Source organism: Temnothorax longispinosus, chromosome 7, assembly GCF_030848805.1.
Source record: "Temnothorax longispinosus isolate EJ_2023e chromosome 7, Tlon_JGU_v1, whole genome shotgun sequence".
In the NCBI taxonomy this organism is placed as follows: Eukaryota; Metazoa; Arthropoda; class Insecta; order Hymenoptera; family Formicidae; genus Temnothorax; species Temnothorax longispinosus.
This window is the reverse complement of record NC_092364.1, coordinates 5898075-5916345: the sequence shown is the minus strand read 5'-3', so window position 1 is coordinate 5916345 and position 18271 is coordinate 5898075. Positions and strand designations below refer to the sequence as shown.

The following is an 18271-nucleotide window of genomic DNA, read 5'->3' as shown; positions in this document are numbered from 1 at the left end:
TATTCTGGATTCATTCCTTTGCTCTTAATCCTACGATAAGACACAAACTTCCGCACAATATAGTCATTTGTAAAAAATTAAGCGTGCAAAACCACCATATTAGATTGCCTAAGCAGGACCAATCACAGGCTACTGTGAATATCCGGTCTCTTAAATATACCCTGGATAAATAGGAAAAAGCTATGGCAAACCACAAAATAAATTGTATTTGATCGCGTAGTTTGTTTATATATTTATTTACAATCTTAATTATTCTCTAACGTTCTGCCTCATATAGATTTATATTAACTTTCAATTTTATTAATTGTATTTTATGTATATTTTTGATTGATATTTATAGTCCCGACTGAAAAATCACTGATCATGTTAACAAAAAATAGTTTTATCATACTTATAATTTTGTATTTGAGAAAATTATAAGATTATTTTTAAAAAATATGAAATTTTGTATTTGAGAAAATTATAAGATTATTTTTAAAAAATATGAAAAAATATATCAATTAAATATTTAATATTAATTCTTTTCTTTGCACCGCTTTATTTTATAATTAAGTATATAAAATAATTGCAACAAAGACGAAATATTATCAAAAAGGGTAATTTTATTTTAAGATCATAAGTATAAACCATTATTAAGTATATAATTTTCTATAATATAATTAAGTATATAATTTTATATACTAAATTAAATAAAAAAAAAAAAAAAAAAAAAAACAATTTTGTAATGTAAAAATATTTAATATAATTACCATTGCACATGGAATATTATAAGTAAACAAAAAACACAAATATTAAGAAATAAAAAAATATTACCAAATAAGAACGTTAAAAATAAAATATTTCTTAAAGCACACAGGACAAAAACGTTCTTGAAACTCTGTATCAAAATGACAATTTTAAATTAGCTCTCGCTCTCATCAGATGTATTTTCTTCCTCGTCATCCATGTCTTCAGTAAAAAATTCTTTCTCGGATTTCTTAGACCTAGAAAAGAATAAGCTGTTAAATGCATTTATTTAAATTTAATTTGAAATTAAATACCTTCTAGTCATCAATATATAATAAACACTTACGTAGCTCGCGATATTCTGAGCTTAGCATTTATTAACCATCTTGAAATTATTGGTTTTATTCCATTTAGATCTTGACTGGGCCAACGACGCCTAACTGCTTCTAAAATATATATGACATTTTACATAGTACTCACAATAAGTAGAATGTGTATGGATAAACACATTACAAATATTTAGAAAAACTAACTTGTAATTTCTTTCAGTATATGTAGATTACGAAAACATTCCTTTTTTCGACCATCCCAACTGAACTGAACAGCCACACTGTCTGCCAAAATTTCTTTAAGTATATTTGTGATCATTTCTTTGAAGTCTCTTCCCCCAATCGACAGAAAGTAATTTATTAACTGTAAAAAATATATTATTTAAATAAGTATCTTGCAGCAAATAATTGTATCTTAAAGATTAATAATAGTAAAAAACAATAATACATATCTACATTATTAAATTGTATTATAATACACTATATACAGATTTTAACAAAAAGATGGGGACACACTTTGAGTGCTTGTAGGAAGGGTTGATATAAGTAATTTGAGTATAGGAGTGCTTGTCTGCTAAAGCCTTGTTTCCGTACTACACCACTGTGAAGTTGCCAAAATTTCTGTGTAGGTAAAATGTCTTTTCGGTAAAAGATAGGTAGGAAAAGTTTTATTTAAGAAAGCAGAATTAAAAATCAGGCATATATACCAAATTTTGAATCAATCGACCTACTTGATTCATAGCATATCTGACTTAATGACAGTTAATGATACAAAAGCAAAAACGCCAAAGTATGCCGATTAATTCAAAATTTGATATACGGTCCTGATTTTTAATTCGAAACAGTTTTCTCAAATACAATTTTTTGCCGAAATGCCGAAATGCAATTTTTTACCGAAAAGGTACTTTACCTACACAGGACAAGGCAACTTCACTGCCGTGTAGCATGGAAACGAGACTTCAGCGAACATGCATTCCTATACTCAAATTACTTATATCAACCCCCTTACAAGCACATAAAGTCTGTTTTTCATCCATCTTTTTGTTGCACCCTGTATAATAAAAATATATTATTTTTTTTGTAGGGATAAATATATAAAATAAAAAGTATTTACCACTTCTCTCGAACACGTTTTATTTGCTAATTTTTTATCAAAAGAATATAGATCTTCCTGAGTCCTGAGAGGAAATATTTCTTCCAAACTTTCTGATTCTGCTTCTTCTATATTTTGTTGTTTATATGTCGTATTTTGTTCATTATTTGCAATCGTTGACATACCCTTATTTAGCAACTCAACCTGCACCACTAAGGTACTCAGTTTCTGAAGTACTTTCTGCAACACTTCTAGTAAGAACAAATTTAAATAAAATATTTTGTATTATGTTTGCTGGTATATAATATATTATAATTAGTTAATGTAAAAAAATAAACATTACCTATTAAGTATACAAGTTTTTCATCAGCAGTTGATGAATCAAGGGATAAATTACTACTAACTTCCTTACGATATGAAACATTCTTCTGTTTTGTCATATTACCAACATTATTGACATTGTTTGCATTCTTATCCAAATTAATTTTAAACGATAAGTTTTTATCATATTCTTGTTCATTATTTGTTTGCCTTGTTAATAATAACGTATTTAAATTTTTTGTAAATAATGATTTCCTTGATGAAAGTGTTGAAGTAGATTGCTTCATAACAGTAGGACAATCACTTGTTTCTATGTCAACATCTTTAGAAGAATTTCCAGAGAGTAATAATTTTTTCTTCTTTTCTGATATTTCATAATCCTCATTGTCAGATAAATCTAAATAATGATTGTTCCGTTGTTTTACATTCGAATCTTCGAATGATGATGTAGCAGTTGTAGTACATTTATTGTTTACCGACATTTTTTTAACTTTCTTCATATTTTGTTTTTTAGAAGTGTCACTAACTAGAGGTACGGCAAATTTATCACATAATGTTGACGGTGCTTTTGGAAGTGGTGGCATATTTTTTTTCTTCTTTTTATCCTTCATATTTTCTTGGTCACTTGAGATTGCATTATCTGTAAGTACAACTTTTGCGCGGGAATGTCTAGTTTTTATATCGGTGAAAACATCATCAACGTCAGAAGAAGTTTCAGCAGATTTCAATTTTTTCACTGCGGTCTCATAACAATCTGAAATAATTACTCTTTACAATTTTTGTTAAAATATTCATCATACCCGGGAAAAAAATATTCATATATGATCATATATAATCATATATGATTGGCCATATATGGTCAGATATGGAAATTGGCCAGATCTGAGGATATATGATCTGGTATTATTGTATATGTTAATATCTGATCAGATATGATCAGGTATCATCAGATACGAACTGACACAGTTCAATCTGGACATATATATTTAAGTAAGTTTCAGAACATTGTTATATATTTTCAAAAGTTATTTTTTAAGTGTGCCACTTTATTATAAAAGTGGACTCCACTATACAACTGATACAAAAATTGTGCCGCTTCATAGCGCGAGACAGTGTCGTGTCTTTTGATACCATTCTTATAACACTGTTGGTCAATTTTAAATACGAGAAACAGATCCCATCGAATGCCATCTATCGGATACTTTGAGATGCAATATCTGATCTGATCATATATAATCTTATATGACTATATAAGTTCATACATGATTATATATGATTTTCAGTTTAAATTATAAGATATTATGTTTGCAAAATAATACGATTAATATATTTATTTATAAGAACTATAATATATATTATATAACAGTTTTTTTCATGAAGGTAAAATTTTATTGTTTATAAAAATATTTGATAAAAATTAATATGTCAATTAAAAAAGATTAAGTGTCTTATGCAAAATTAGAAAAAAAGAAAAATTTAAAATAAAACAAGCACTGAGATGCCGTTTTTGGTCGAAGTGGATCTGGGTGCTTAATAATATTTCACAATATCAATTATTATTAAATACATTTTTCAGTTTTTTAAACTGCGTGCCAATATGGACTTTGTCGGACTTAAAACACACATATATATATAAACGCTCTATATATGGGCATGTAAAACTTATATCTCATTTATATATGTTCATATACTGTCAGATATGAATATTTTTTCCCGGGATATAATGATATAAAATGTCCGGGAAAAATATTCATATCTGACAGTATATGAACATATATAAATGAGATATGAACAGATATAAGTTTTACATGCCCATGTATAGAGCATATATAATCATATATGGTTATCTATCGCCATATATGATTCTGATCACCATATATGGTTATATATGCTCTATACATGGGCATGTAAAACTTATATCTGTTCATATCTCATTTATATATGTTCATATACTGTCAGATATGAATATTTTTCCCGGAAATTTTATATCATTATATCCCAGTCTGGTCATATATACATCGCGTCTTGTCATATATGATCATGTACAGTGCCGATATAGTTATGTATGACCATATATAATTATATCTGATAATACATGGCCAAACATTCTTTATATACGATCATGTAAGGCCAGATACGATTATGTATAGTGTCATATCTGCTACACATAATAATATGTCTGACCATATATGAACTTATATGATCAGATCTTGTGTCATGTATAATATACGATCTGATCATATATGGCAATAGATAACCATATATGATTATATATGCTCTATATATGGGCATGTAAAACTTATATCTGTTCATATCTTATTTATATATGAACATATATGAACATATATAAGTTTTACATGTTCATATATAAATATATATTGTCAGATATGAATATTTTTTCCCGGGTATATTTAAATATATCATATTACCTTACCAGCTGTGCTAATAATCCTCAATACGTCAAAGGAGCTCCAATCCGATGTAGGAAGTTCCATTTTGTCAATAGCTAGCATTATTTTTCCATCATCCTTGTAAGGAGGCCATTTTGCCTTTGTTTTATCCTCGTTTAACCAATTCTCTGGTATCATTGCTATTGCATTGTCTCCAAATTCAACAATAAAGTACATCATGTTAAAAGACCAAATATTTCTATGTAGGGCTGTGTCAAAACCGACTATTCTGAAATAATTAACAACTTTATGTTACGGAGCTACATAATCTTGTTCTTTTATCTTATTTTAATATAAATATAGCATAATATAGCATAACAATAACATTATTAAATATTACGATACCTGTGTTAAATTCATGTTGAAGATAATAAATAATCATAAATCTTATATCAGCAATAATACATTATAAATTTACTAATACATGTTAAAATATGTGAATTAAACGTTACATAAAACTCTTAAAAAGTATGATTATTAACAACTAAATTTATATTTTAAGAATCAGCATTTTAATTATAAACTTATCTTTTTTAGCGTAATATACATATAATATTTATATATAATAAGAACATATTATTTTACAATATAGTCCATATTCCAATAAAGTAGATAATACTAGGACTCTACAATAAACATACGTATTTTGTCTCATTACTATGTGTACCGCAATTAATACTACTAAACTGTAATGTAAATTTGTTAAACTATTGAAAAGTATGAATAATAGGTATGAGAACAAAGCTGCGTTTATATGGCAATTTACATAATTTTGCTTTTATAAGTCTACATGGCCATATTTTTAAATTGGACATCTCTTCACATTCGTTATTAGTAACCACATGTATATTAAAGTTTCGTGAATGACAAGGTTCCGTGTATAGATCTGACGAATTATGCATTATTTCTTTTCCTATTAAATAGCTTTCATTCTCATATTGTATAAAATTATGTATTTGTACACCGATCCCATTGTCTAATAACACACAATCATTTCTTGTATTATTAATATCTAAAAAATAATGTTTTGTTTTTAAAATAGAAAATTGGCGACAATTTTTGTGGCTGATCCCGTTTAGTAGTGGTCCATTGCGATGACGTTTTTTCAGTTCAATGTTATCAATATTTTCTAAAACTTCGTTGCCATTGCAACTATTTGTATCAATTTCAGTTAATCTTCTTGCAATTTGTTGCAAAGGCTTATCACCTTTACGAATCAACTTTTTTATTGTAGATAGATAGTTTTCGAATCTGAATGCGCTAAAATTGTCTAATGGACCAAATTTTTCTGCATCATCAGCTAGATGCAATAAGTTATGTACATTGTGCGAAACGTACTTCTTCCCATATATTATTTGGAAGCATTTAACAAAATGTTGTAAAAGTTCTCTTGCATACTGAATATTTTCTATCTTAGCAGATAAATGTGGACTAACTAAAATTGTTATTGCTGCGTGTAATGTCAGAAAATTGGAATAAACACTCTCGTCTAAAATACCTTTAAGTGCTATAGGACCGGTATACAATAAAAACTGCCTCAACTCAGTTGCTTTCCATAATTTAATGTAATTCAGATCTCGTGGTTTTCTAGAAAATTCAACAGGGACGTATTTTCTAAAATTAATTAAAGCAGTTGAAATTTGTTTTTTTTTAGCAATTGATAATTTGAAATAAAAGGGTTTTGTAATCCACAATAAAAGAAGTTTTCGGACTATACCCAGACAAACTAGATGCATATGGTCTAAAAGCACATTTGTTACTAAACCTAAGTAAGGAATATTACATAAAATAGTCTGCCCAATTTGGTAATTGTTGTTATATGCAAAATTTCTGAAATTTTCATCTGTTCTAAGTACTTCATTTCGATCATAGGGAAAACAATTTGTGTCATCTATATATTCTCCTTTTATAATACATTTAGTACAACTGTAGTAACCATTGTGAGACTTAACTTTTAAAATATAAGCTTTTGCAGGTGCATCACATATTATACCTGATACTCTGATATTAAACAAAGTATTATTTACGGCAATGCCATTATTTATAAAATATATTGCTTCATTCACAGTTTGTTCAAGCAAATTATTAGAATCCTTTGGTTTTGCTTCACCACAGTAGATACCGATAAGAAAAACTTGTTTTGTAAGAAAATCAGAACATAAAATAGGCCACAAACTTTTTTCACTAGACTTTCCTAAAGGAACACCATCTATGTTAAACATCAGATTTACAATGCGTGTTTCAAACCCTAATTGTAAATAATTTTCAATTATTTTAATAATTGCGTTTTTTAATCCTAAGTGACAGTACTGTCCGCTTTCCATTCTAGAAATATTAGTCGTGCGAGGTGTTTTTAGTAACGTTCGAGCATCTTTCGGAAAAGGAGCTTCTGTATACTTTCGCAAAATTTTAAGCAAAGTAGTAATTGCTGCAAGCGGAATCGTAGAAACAAACTCAACTGCCCACATTGCAATTTCGCTAACAAATTCATGTTGACGTTGATCTTCATAAAAATTATTGAAATCATCGTTCTCTGAATTTCCACCATCCGATGTTGTACTTTCATTTTCATCAACGAAAGACATGTCATTTATGTCTTCAATATAATTGAATGATTGCAGTGATAAAACACTTTGCTCGTTGGAAGTGCTAGTATTGTCAACGTCGTTTACGTTTGCAGTATCAATATCTATATACAAATATAAAATGTATTACATATATATATATACATATATACGTGTATGTGTGTGTGTTACAGTTACATTTCATATTCCAAATTTTTAAATAATTTTATAATTATAATTATAGATGTCAAATTTTATTTCAAAACATAACTTCAATGAACGTTTTAGTATAAAGTTATTTTTTTTTAGTTCATATACTTTTACTGTAAAGATAGCTTTTAATTAAGCTTTTAAAAGTAAAACCTTAATTATTTGTAAATTTACCTGTATATTCAGTTGATTCAACTTCATGGATGGGTTGTGAATTGCGTAATCTATCGTATATTTCAATGTTATGTTGATCATAATTATCAGAATTATTAGAATTATTTAGCTGTTGTGGCAATACTATATGTATTCCTCTTTCCAAAGATAACCGTTCATTATGAACCAAACGACGAATATGTCTTTTAGAATATGTGCGTTTCATGTCTATGTAGGAATACACGGTACTTAAATTGAATGAGAACGTAATAGAATTGTGTAATATACAGACATAAATAATTATTTTATAAAATAGATAAAATTTGTGATTTTTCAACGCAAATAATTAGCTCTATAGCATATTCTGTGCCACAGTATTATAACGTAATAATTTAAATAAATAATATACAACCACTTTAATGAATATTAATATACATATTTTTACTTCACGTTTTTATGTTTTTTGTTTGCGAAAGAGCAAGTCGTAGCTGAGTGAGTCCAATCGAAAAATACGCACGAGATTTGCGAGCAACTGACTAACATAGAAACGTCGGTCCGTATTTCTCGGTATCCGATGAGTAAGAGTATGTGCATGCACCTTACAATTAGCAAATAAATAGACTATTTACATAGAATAAGCGATAATCAAGGTATATTGGATGAGATTCTGTGCCAGCAGAATTTAATTTCATGGATGTCAACGCACCTCGCAATTATTCTATAATCTATATCATGTTACATATGTATACACATGCTCCTACTCGTTGGATATCGATAAATATGTACCAATATTTGCATAAATGATTAGAGCAAACTCACCGATATGGCCGGAATCCTGTTTGTGGAAAATTCTCACTAACCTCGCTTTTGAGTGCCTTGTTGACATACACGGCACATGGGGCCACTGCAGATCTTCTTTTTTATATAACGTAATACGTAAAAAAATCTGCGTAATAACAAAATCACAGCACTGGCACTTGATTGCACGACAACGTACGGGGCTAATGGCAGGATGATACAGGATCGCGATCGAAAGAGTCGATGGGTAGCGGCGGCTTGTGCTTGCACAATGGGGGTGAGCCTCACGCGACCGTTGGCGTAGTAATAATAGCGCCCGGCCGCGTGATACGCGCGTGTTTTGCAGCGCGACGCTTCGCGCCAAATCCAAATGCAGTACTCGCCGTTTTTCGCGGAACCATTAACGATACACAGACCTTTTTAATTACAATGAGACATTTTTAGAGAGATGAGATTTTCTCTTATTGTCTAATTACAGGGGAATATTAAATTTTTGTTATGTAATAATTAACGGACTTTTTTTTTAGTCTCCTGCATATATTTGTAGATATATATAATATGTACATAATTACTATATATTATATATATATATATATATATATATATATATATAAAATTATAATATACGTAATATATATGTAATTTATATATATATTATATTTCAGCTGAGACTTCTACGTAAAAACCTTCCACAAACATCGCCTAAACGTTTCAAATATTGTGTTTCTATGTCATGTTTTTTAAACATACCAGCGACGTTTCAGTGTTACTTAGAAACTTTTTGGAAACTTTGAAACATTTCTGAAACATTTCTGTTAAGTTTTGTGCTATGTGGGTAATAATATAAAATGCACGAAACGATGCCGATTATGTAATTGTAAAGATGTAAGTATAAGGGCCGATATCACAGTCTCCGATTAACGTGATTAAACCTCCGATTAAACTCACTCTGCATCTCTTTCTAACTGCCCCCCTAGTGGGTTTACGATTGTTGCAAATATGCTTCTCCATTACATTTGTCTTTCAAAAACTTTAAATAACGAAATGCTGAAATGTAAATGGATTTGGTCTTGAATTTAGAGAAGATTTCGACAAAAACGTACAATAATTGTTTCGAAACTCTTCGTATAAAATGCTTAAATTGCTTAAATGCTTAAAGGAATAGATGTCCAATCAAAGCATTGGACAATAAAGCACCGTTGGAAATGTGGAGCGATCGAAAACCGTACGTGGGTTTCATGCGTACTTTTGGATGCAAGGTAATATCCTTGATCAAAGGAACAAATAGAAGAAAATTCGAGGCTAAAGGGAAACCTATGATAATGGTAGGCTATTCAAGTAAATTCAAAGTTCAAAGTTTACAGGTTGTGGCAGCCAGGCTCGAAAACGATTATCAAGCGCCGCGACGTGCGCTTTCTCGAAGATGCACAGTCGAATTACAATCAAGCAGTTGAACTTTTTGAAGCTCCAAAGAATTTAAACGAAGAAAACATTGACAACTACAATAATACAAAAACGGAATCGATAGAAGAAAAGGAAGAATTTAATACTCCAATCGCGATCGTGGACCGTGAAGAACCGTGCTACACTCCAAGGGGAATCAGCAATGAAGATAATGATCTATATAAAGAACCAAATGCATCAATGGAAAATGTAAGAATCGAGAGCGGATTTTGGATAAAATCACCAACTATTACTAAAAGGATCAGGAACTATAGAACTCGACTGAATGCGACAAGAACTCCCTTTTATTTTTGATCTGCTGGAAAATGATATGTCAACTTCACCGACATCAAAGCAAGACATATAAATCAAAACACCCGTTCTCGCGCACCCGTTCTCGCGTGTCCGGATTTTTTCGCGACAGTTCCACCTTCAAACCGACGCCAGCACCACCGGTCTGGGGGCCGTGCTGACGCAATACTTCCCCGAGGGCGAGCGCGTTATCGCTTACGCCAGCCGCACGTTAAATAACGCCCAGCGGAATTATAGCGCGACCGAACTGGAGTGCCTAGCCGTAGTATGGGGAATCCGACGGATGCGCGGCTGCTACCTTGAGGGGTACCGATTCACGGTAATCACCGATCACCAGTCGCTAAAATGGCTACAAAAGCTAGAGTCTCCGTCCGGCCGGTTGGGGCGATGGGCATTCGAGTTACAACAATATGACTTCGAGATCAAATGCCAAAAAGGGGCACTCAACAAGGTAGCCGACGCGTTATCCCGACAACCCGAAATCCTCGTCGTCACGCAAGCAAAGTGCCCATGGTATACGCGCATGTGGCACGCGGCCGACACTACGCCCCACGAGGTGCCGGACTTCCGGATCGACCAAGGCCGGCTGTGGAAGCACGTGCTCCACAGCCTTGATTTCAAAGACACCCCAGCCGCCGAACAGTGGAAGGAATGCGTACCAAAAGCCCAGCGAGGCCCGCTCCTCGAACAATACCACGACGCACCGACCGCCGGCCACCTTGGAATAGCAAAAACAATCGCAAAAATCGCGCACAGGTATTATTGGCCCGGGATGTTCCGCGACATTGCCCGCTACGTCCGCGAATGCCCGACGTTCCTCGCCCATAAAGTCGCGCAAGAAAAGCCCGCCGGACAATTACACCCGACCGCACTCGGCCATCCGTGGCAACAGGTCACCCTCGACCTCGTCGGCCCACTCCCGCGATCCGCCGCCGGCCATGTCTGGCTCTTCAACATCCAGGACCGCTTTACGAAGTGGGTCGAGCTCCGGCCATTACGACGGGCCACCGCGCCGGCCATCGTAAAACACGTAACCGAAGCCATTATCCTCCGACACGGATGCCCGGACGAAATTCTGTCGGACAATGGCACGCAATTAAAATCCCGGCAGCTCGCTAAACTCCTCGCCGACTGTGGAATCCGCCACCGCTTTACGCCAGCATACGCGCCCCACTGCAACCCCGTAGAGCGCACCAACCGCGTAATCAAGACCATGATCGCGCAATACGCAAAACGACACAAAACCTGGGACTTGCCGGAGCTCCAGTTCGCCTATAATACCGCAACCTACGACGCGACGGGCTACACGCCCGCGTTTTTAAATCACGGCCGCGACGCCCCGGGGAGAACGCGCCGCGCGACGAACCAACGCCGCCGACCCACATGCATCGCCGGTTAGCAAAAGCGTACGACCTAGTGAAGATCCAGCTGGCCCGCGCGTTCCAGCACCAAGAAAAACACTATAACCTCCGCCGCCGCGAATGGAGACCGCATATCGGGGAATGGGTATGGAAGCGCGACCGCCCGCTCTCCAACAAGGCAGCGGCGTTTAACGCCAAGCTCGCGCCAAAATTTATTGGTCCGCTAGAAATCCGCCGCATTATTTCGCCCGTCATAGTGGACCTCCGCAGCCGCTCGGGGAAATGGTATCGACACGTACATGTGCAGGATCTAAAGCGCGCCCCGTCCGACGCACCATCCGACGTACCTGGCCCGGACCTCGGTAGGGGGGACACGCTCGCACCGACCAGCGCCGCCGTGCAAACATACACGGCCGGAAAACGCGCGCCAAGACGAGAACGCCGACGAGCGAAACATTGTGACGCGACCTCCCGCGACCCAAACATTACTGTTAACCACAGAAAAATGGAAACAAGCGCTAAGACACCCGGCGTACCGAGGCGGGGTCAAGCCGATCGTCAGAACGACCGCAACCATGACGGACGAAACAACGTCGCAAGAGCGAGACATTCTAACGGAGATAGCGAAAATCCTCGGCGAGGACGACAAGGAGTACGATCCGGCCAACCCCGGGATCGGGCAAAGGTGGGCCGCATTCTATCGGGGCGAGCCCGACACGGCACCGCCACCACCGCCGCCGGCCAGACCGGCTCCGCCGAAGACCGTGCTGCGGGATGTCGCTGAAGCTAGCAGCGGGAGCTCAGCAGCGGAACGTCTCGCGGACAGGGCCGAATATCATGTGGGTTCCTCAGGGGGTCGAACGTATCGTAGGTTAATTATTATCGGCCGCTGGGCTTTCTTAGATATTATTAATTAATAAAGATTATATTCTCAAACTTTTTTTCATCGGTTTGATATAAAAACATGTTTTAATAATTTTTTCTCCATAGGGAATTACGTTCTTGCGATAACCAAACGATTCAGCAATTATTTGCGAAGGGACGAATTGTTATTAATTTTTTATTAATAATTTATACAGCGCGACCGATCGGTACAAAGAACGATTCTCTCTAAATTTTTAGGAGATCACGTTCTTGCGATAACAAAACGATTTAGCAAGTATTTGCGAGGGGACGCGGTTTCCTTTAATTGTTATTAATTTTTTATTAATAGTTTATTCGGTGGCGACCGACAGCAAACACGATTTTTTCCAAATTTTTAGGGGATCACATTCTTGCAATAACAAAACAATTTAGCAAGTATTTGCGAGGGGACGCGGTTTCCTTTAATTGTTATTAATTTTTTATTAATAGTTTATTCGGTGGCGACCGATAGCAAAGAACGATTCTCTCCAAATTTTTAGGGGATCACGTTCTTGCAATAACAAAACAATTTAGCAAGTATTTGCGAGGGGACGCGGTTTCCTTTATTTGTTATTAATTTTTTATTAATAGTTTATTCGGTGGCGACCGATAGCAAAGAACGATTCTTTCCAAATTTTTAGGGGATTACGTTCTTGCAATAACAAAACAATTTAGCAAGTATTTGCGAGGGGACACGGTTTCCTTTAATTGTTATTAATTTTTATTAATTGTTTATTCGGTGGCGACCGATAGCAAAAAACGATTTTCTCCAAATTTTTAGGGGATCACGTTCTTGAGATAACAAAACAATTTAGCAAGTATTTGCGAGGGGACGCGGTTTTTTTTTAATTGTTATTAATTTTTATTAATAATTTATACAGCAGCGACCGATCGCAAAGAACAATTCTCTCCAAATTTTAGGGGATTACGTTCTTGCGATAACAATACGATTTAGCAAGTATTTGCGAGAGGACGCGGTTTTCTTTAATTGTTATTAATTTTTATTAATTGTTTATTCGGTGGCGACCGATAGCAAAGAACGATTCTTTCCAAATTTTTAGGGGATCACGTTCTTGCAATAACAAAACAATTTAACAAGTATTTGCGAGGGGACGCGGTTTCCTTTAATTGTTATTAATTTTTATTAATTGTTTATTCGGTGGCGACCGATAGCAAAAAACAATTCTTTCCAAATTTTTAGGGGATCACGTTCTTGCAATAACAAAACAATTTAGCAAGTATTTGCGAGGGGACGCGGTTTCCTTTAATTGTTATTAATTTTTTATTAATTGTTTATTTGGTGGCGACCGATAGCAAAGAACGATTCTCTCCAAATTTTTAGGGGATCACGTTTTTGCGATAACAAAACGATTTAGCAAGTATTTGCGAGGGGACGCGGTTTTTTTTAATTGTTATTAATTTTTTATTAATAAATTATACAGCAACGACCGCGCGATCGCAAAGAACGATTCTCTTCAAATTTTTAGGGAATCACGTTTTTGCAATAACAAAACAATTTAGCAAGTATTTGCGAGGGGACGCGGTTTCCCTTAATTGTTATTAATTTTTATTAATTGTTTATTTGGTCGCTTGCCAAAATGTTTTGTTATCGCAAAAACGTAATCCCCTAAAAATTTGGAGAGAATCGTTCTTTGCGATCGGTCGCCGCTGAATAAATTATTAATAAAAAATTAATAACAATTAAAGAAAACCGCGTCCCCTCGCAAATACTTCCTGAATCGTTTTGTTATTGCAAAAACGTGATTTCCTAAAAATTTGGAAAGAATCGTTCTTTGCTATCGGTCGCCACCAAATAAACAATTAATAAAAATTAATAACAATTAAAGGAAACCGCGTCCCCTCGCAAATACTTGCTAAATCGTTTTGTTATCGCAAGAACGTGATCTCCTAAAAATTTTGAGAGAATCGTTCTTTGCTATCGGTCGCCACCGAATAAACAATTAATAAAAAATTAATAACAATTAAAGGAAACCTCGTCTCCTCGCAAATACTTGCTAAATTGTTTTGTTATCGCAAGAACGTGATCCCCTAAAAATTTGAAGAGAATCGTTCTTTGCGATCGGTCGCTGCTGTATAAATTATTAATAAAAATTAATAAGAATTAAAAAAACCGCGTCCCCTCGCAAATACTTGCTAAATCGTTTTGTTATCGCAAGAACGTAATCCCCTAAAAATTTGGAGAGAATCCTTCTTTGCTATCGGTCGCCACCGAATAAACAATTAATAAAGAATTAATAACAATTAAAGGAAACCGCGTCCCCTCGCAAATACTTGCTAATTGTTTTGTTATCGCAAGAACGTGATCCCCTAAAAATTTGAAGAGAATCGTTCTTTGCGATCGGTCGCTGCTGTATAAGTTATTAATAAAAAATAATAACAATTAAAAAAAAACCGCGTCCCCTCGCAAATACTTGCTAAATCGTATTGTTATCGCAAGAATGTGATCCCCTAAAAATTTGGAAAGAATCGTTCTTTGCTATGTTCTACAATTATTTATCGAATAATCTATAACAATTAAAACATGTTTTTATATCAAACTGATGAAAAAACAGTTTGAGAGAATATTGTCAAAAATATTTATATATAGATATATTTAATCTTTATTAATTAGTAATATCTAAGAAAAGCCCAGCGGCCGATAATAATTAACCTACGATTCGTTCGGACCCCCTGAGGAACCCACATGATATTCGGCCCTGTCCGCGAGACGTTCCGCTGCTAGCTCCCGCTGCTAGCTTCAGCGACATTGCTGCGGGTCGGCACGATTATACAGAGGTCCGATGCGGTAAATCGAGCGAAGCAGGCCTGGCTCCTGGCACCGCCACCGCCGCCGCCGAGGCGCCCACGACCACTGGTAGAGGCCCCCCGACGACCACGGCCGACGCTCCAACCCGCGAGAGTGATGGGACCATTGCCGTCACCTCCAATCCCGGTCCAGGTCGAACCGGGGTGATCGTGGAGGTCCCCCATTTCTCCTGCCATGCCCGGCAGTATAAGCATACGATCGGCGCTGGCACATCCGGGGACGGTTCCGTCCGTTGGATCAAGGACAAGTCCCGGAAACCGCCAGCATAAGGAACCACCCGGTCGACCGGCACCTCCAACCAGCCGGACATTGTGCCCCTGTGCCTCTCGATTCAGGCACATCTAAGGGGAGGGTGGTGTAACGATGCGCCCCTCACGATAAGGCATCGTCCCCGGCCACCACACGCCGGATGCCGCCCGGCCGATCATCCGTCGGGCGAGGACAGGGCGCGGTGCGCCCACATCTTTTTTAAACACTCGAAACGCACCGTGTGCGCGGGGAACCCGCCGCACCGGTGCCTTTCCGCACGACGCCGACGAGCGCCGACGGGAGCCGATCCCCGCCGAAGACGAGCGCGCGGGATCGCGCCGCTCCCACCACCGCGCGATTCGCCTGACGATCGGCCCCCTCCTGCCGACCTCGCCGCGCCGGGCGATATATAAGCCGGCGCGCTCGGCGAGAAGACACTTCGTCTCTACCACGGCATTCCGCTGCTCCTGGCGAAGCCTATCCTCCAGATCCCAAGGCGACACACAAAACGAGGTCCAGCGTATGAGCCTCGACTGAGCGTTCTCAGGTGTCTCCGAACTCCATCAAACTTACTCCCAAAGGTCACGGCACAACGAGGTCGAGCGTGCTCGGCCTCGTAGCGAGGGTTATCGCGACCGTAACCCCGGGATCCCGCAATTCCCCGTTGCATATAACGCGTTCCCGCCCACGGTCTCAGCCTTGCCGGCATACAGCACGAGGTGCATACGCCCCGGTAAAACACCGCGTCCCTCGACTATTGTAAGCCCGCCTTCGTTTTATCGTCCAAATGTACGGGCACCACCGAGCATTGTAATATACCGCGTTTCACTAGTCTCTGTAAAGTCGCGTTCCGTTATTATCTCGTATACCGCGCCGAGTGCACATGCACTACCGATTTGTGTAAATACCGCGTCCTGCCGTAAAACCGCGTCCATTCCTATCTCGTATACCGCGCCGAGTGCACATGCACTACCGATCTATGTAAATACCGCGTCCAGCTATCAACCCGCGTTCCGCATGGTCTGTAAATACCTATTAGAAGTTAGCCCCCCACTTTTAGAATTAACATATTTTCACGGTTGTGCTGAATTGTGCTAGGTTTGTGCTATATTGTGCTCGAATATTATAACCATAATATTGTTACGTCCCTGGTCTTTCATCTCCTGAATATCTTCCCTTGAGTGTCATCGTGGAGTTTCATCATTAAGGGGGTTGTTTATTGACAACCGCCCGGTCGTTGTTTTTGGGCTCCATGACAGATTTGGTCTGGCTGTCGCATCGTGCAGACGCTTTCGAGGCTAATGAGCATTTGCGGATATTACATATTATATTGCATTGTTCTTTTGTACTGGATTATCATATTAAAACTCAGTACCACCTTAAGAGCTTTTATTCTTTTCGGGCGCGTTCCGGGAGTGTGAGAGTGTGCGAGTGATTCGTGAGAGAACGTCCGATTTGCGAACGTGCGATCGGCGGTGGCGTCGGCTTGGCGGCGATTGTCTTGCGCGCCAAGTATGTTGCTGCGGTGATGCGGCGGGCCGGCCTCGGTGGTGGCGGGGTCGTCAGCCACTCCATTTTTCGTCGGTGCTGGTGGTCCGACCTCTGGACCATGCATCCGACCGTTGGCACGTTTTTACGTGGCGGCGGAGCTGCTGCGGGTCTTGAGTCCTCGGCGGCGGCGGCAGCGGAGACGGCGGATCCCGTGCTGAACAGCTTCGTCCAGGTTGTGCCGAAATCCGGGCAGGCCGGGTCGTAAGCGACAGGCTCGGCGAGGAGTTCCTCGATCTCCTCGAGGATGCTTTTCTCGGTCGTGGCTGTCTCCATCTCGGGAAATTTGACTCGAGTGTGTCTTTTGACTTCGGGGCTCGTTTATATAGCCGACTTTTTGTTTATTTAGCGGGTGTCCGGGAGGGGATATAGGGCAATGTTTAATACTCGTTGTTGTCCTCGGTGTCGTTGTCGGGGTCGCTGGTGTTTTCGGCGTCGGTTTCGCTGTTGCTCTCGCTGTCTGTTTCGGCATTTTCTTCCCCGGTCTCGTCGCCTAGAGGGGGGTTTCCGGCACGGCTTTCAAGTCTTGTACGTGGATATGTCGGATCCACTTGCCGCTCTTATCGCGCAGGTCCACGATTACGGGGGATACTATACGTCGTACCTCGAGGGGGCCTCTGAATTTCGGCGCGAGTTTTGCGTTGAATGCTGCGGCTTTATTGGAGAGTGGGTACTCACGCTTCCATACCCAGTCTCCAATTTTTGGTGTCCATGCTCGTCGTCGGAGATTATAGTACTTCTGTTGTCGCTGAAACGCGTGTGCGAGATGTATTCTCGCGAGTTCGAAGGCCTCCTCGAGATGTCGGCGCTTTTCGTCGGGCGGCGGTGCGGCGCACAGTGGGCCAAAACGGCAATCTAGCTGGACAAAAGTCGATTTTCGAAGATTAATATTTCTTAAAATAAACGATTATATTTTTAAGAAAGATATCTGATAGTTTATTTTCTACAAAATATTTACCATTTACACTTGTAGTTGTGTTATAA

At 37.9% G+C, this 18271-nt stretch overlaps 1 protein-coding gene across 3 annotated transcripts; it reads right to left on the bottom strand.

The window, feature by feature from the left end:
• Positions 1 to 527: 527 nt before the first annotated feature.
• Positions 528 to 9745, bottom strand: LOC139816192 (uncharacterized). Of its 3 annotated transcripts, XM_071783578.1 has the most exons (7): positions 8666 to 9697; positions 4904 to 5148; positions 2492 to 3223; positions 2170 to 2399; positions 1260 to 1419; positions 1073 to 1172; positions 529 to 983 (listed from the first exon to the last, which is right to left on the bottom strand). In XM_071783578.1, the coding sequence occupies exons 2-7, from the start codon at positions 5097 to 5099 to the stop codon at positions 902 to 904; spliced, it is 1500 nt and encodes a 499-aa protein (XP_071639679.1). In that variant the 5' UTR covers positions 5100 to 5148; positions 8666 to 9697; the 3' UTR covers positions 529 to 901. The 3 variants fall into 3 exon arrangements, with proteins under 3 accessions (XP_071639680.1, XP_071639679.1, XP_071639678.1); XM_071783579.1 differs by lacking the exon at positions 8666 to 9697 and having other exon boundaries at positions 528 to 983; positions 2170 to 2396; positions 4904 to 5298; XM_071783577.1 differs by lacking the exons at positions 529 to 983; positions 1073 to 1172; positions 1260 to 1419; ... (1 more) ...; positions 2492 to 3223; positions 4904 to 5148 and adding exons at positions 5362 to 7608; positions 7868 to 8074 and having other exon boundaries at positions 8666 to 9745.
• Positions 9746 to 18271: the final 8526 nt, after the last annotated feature.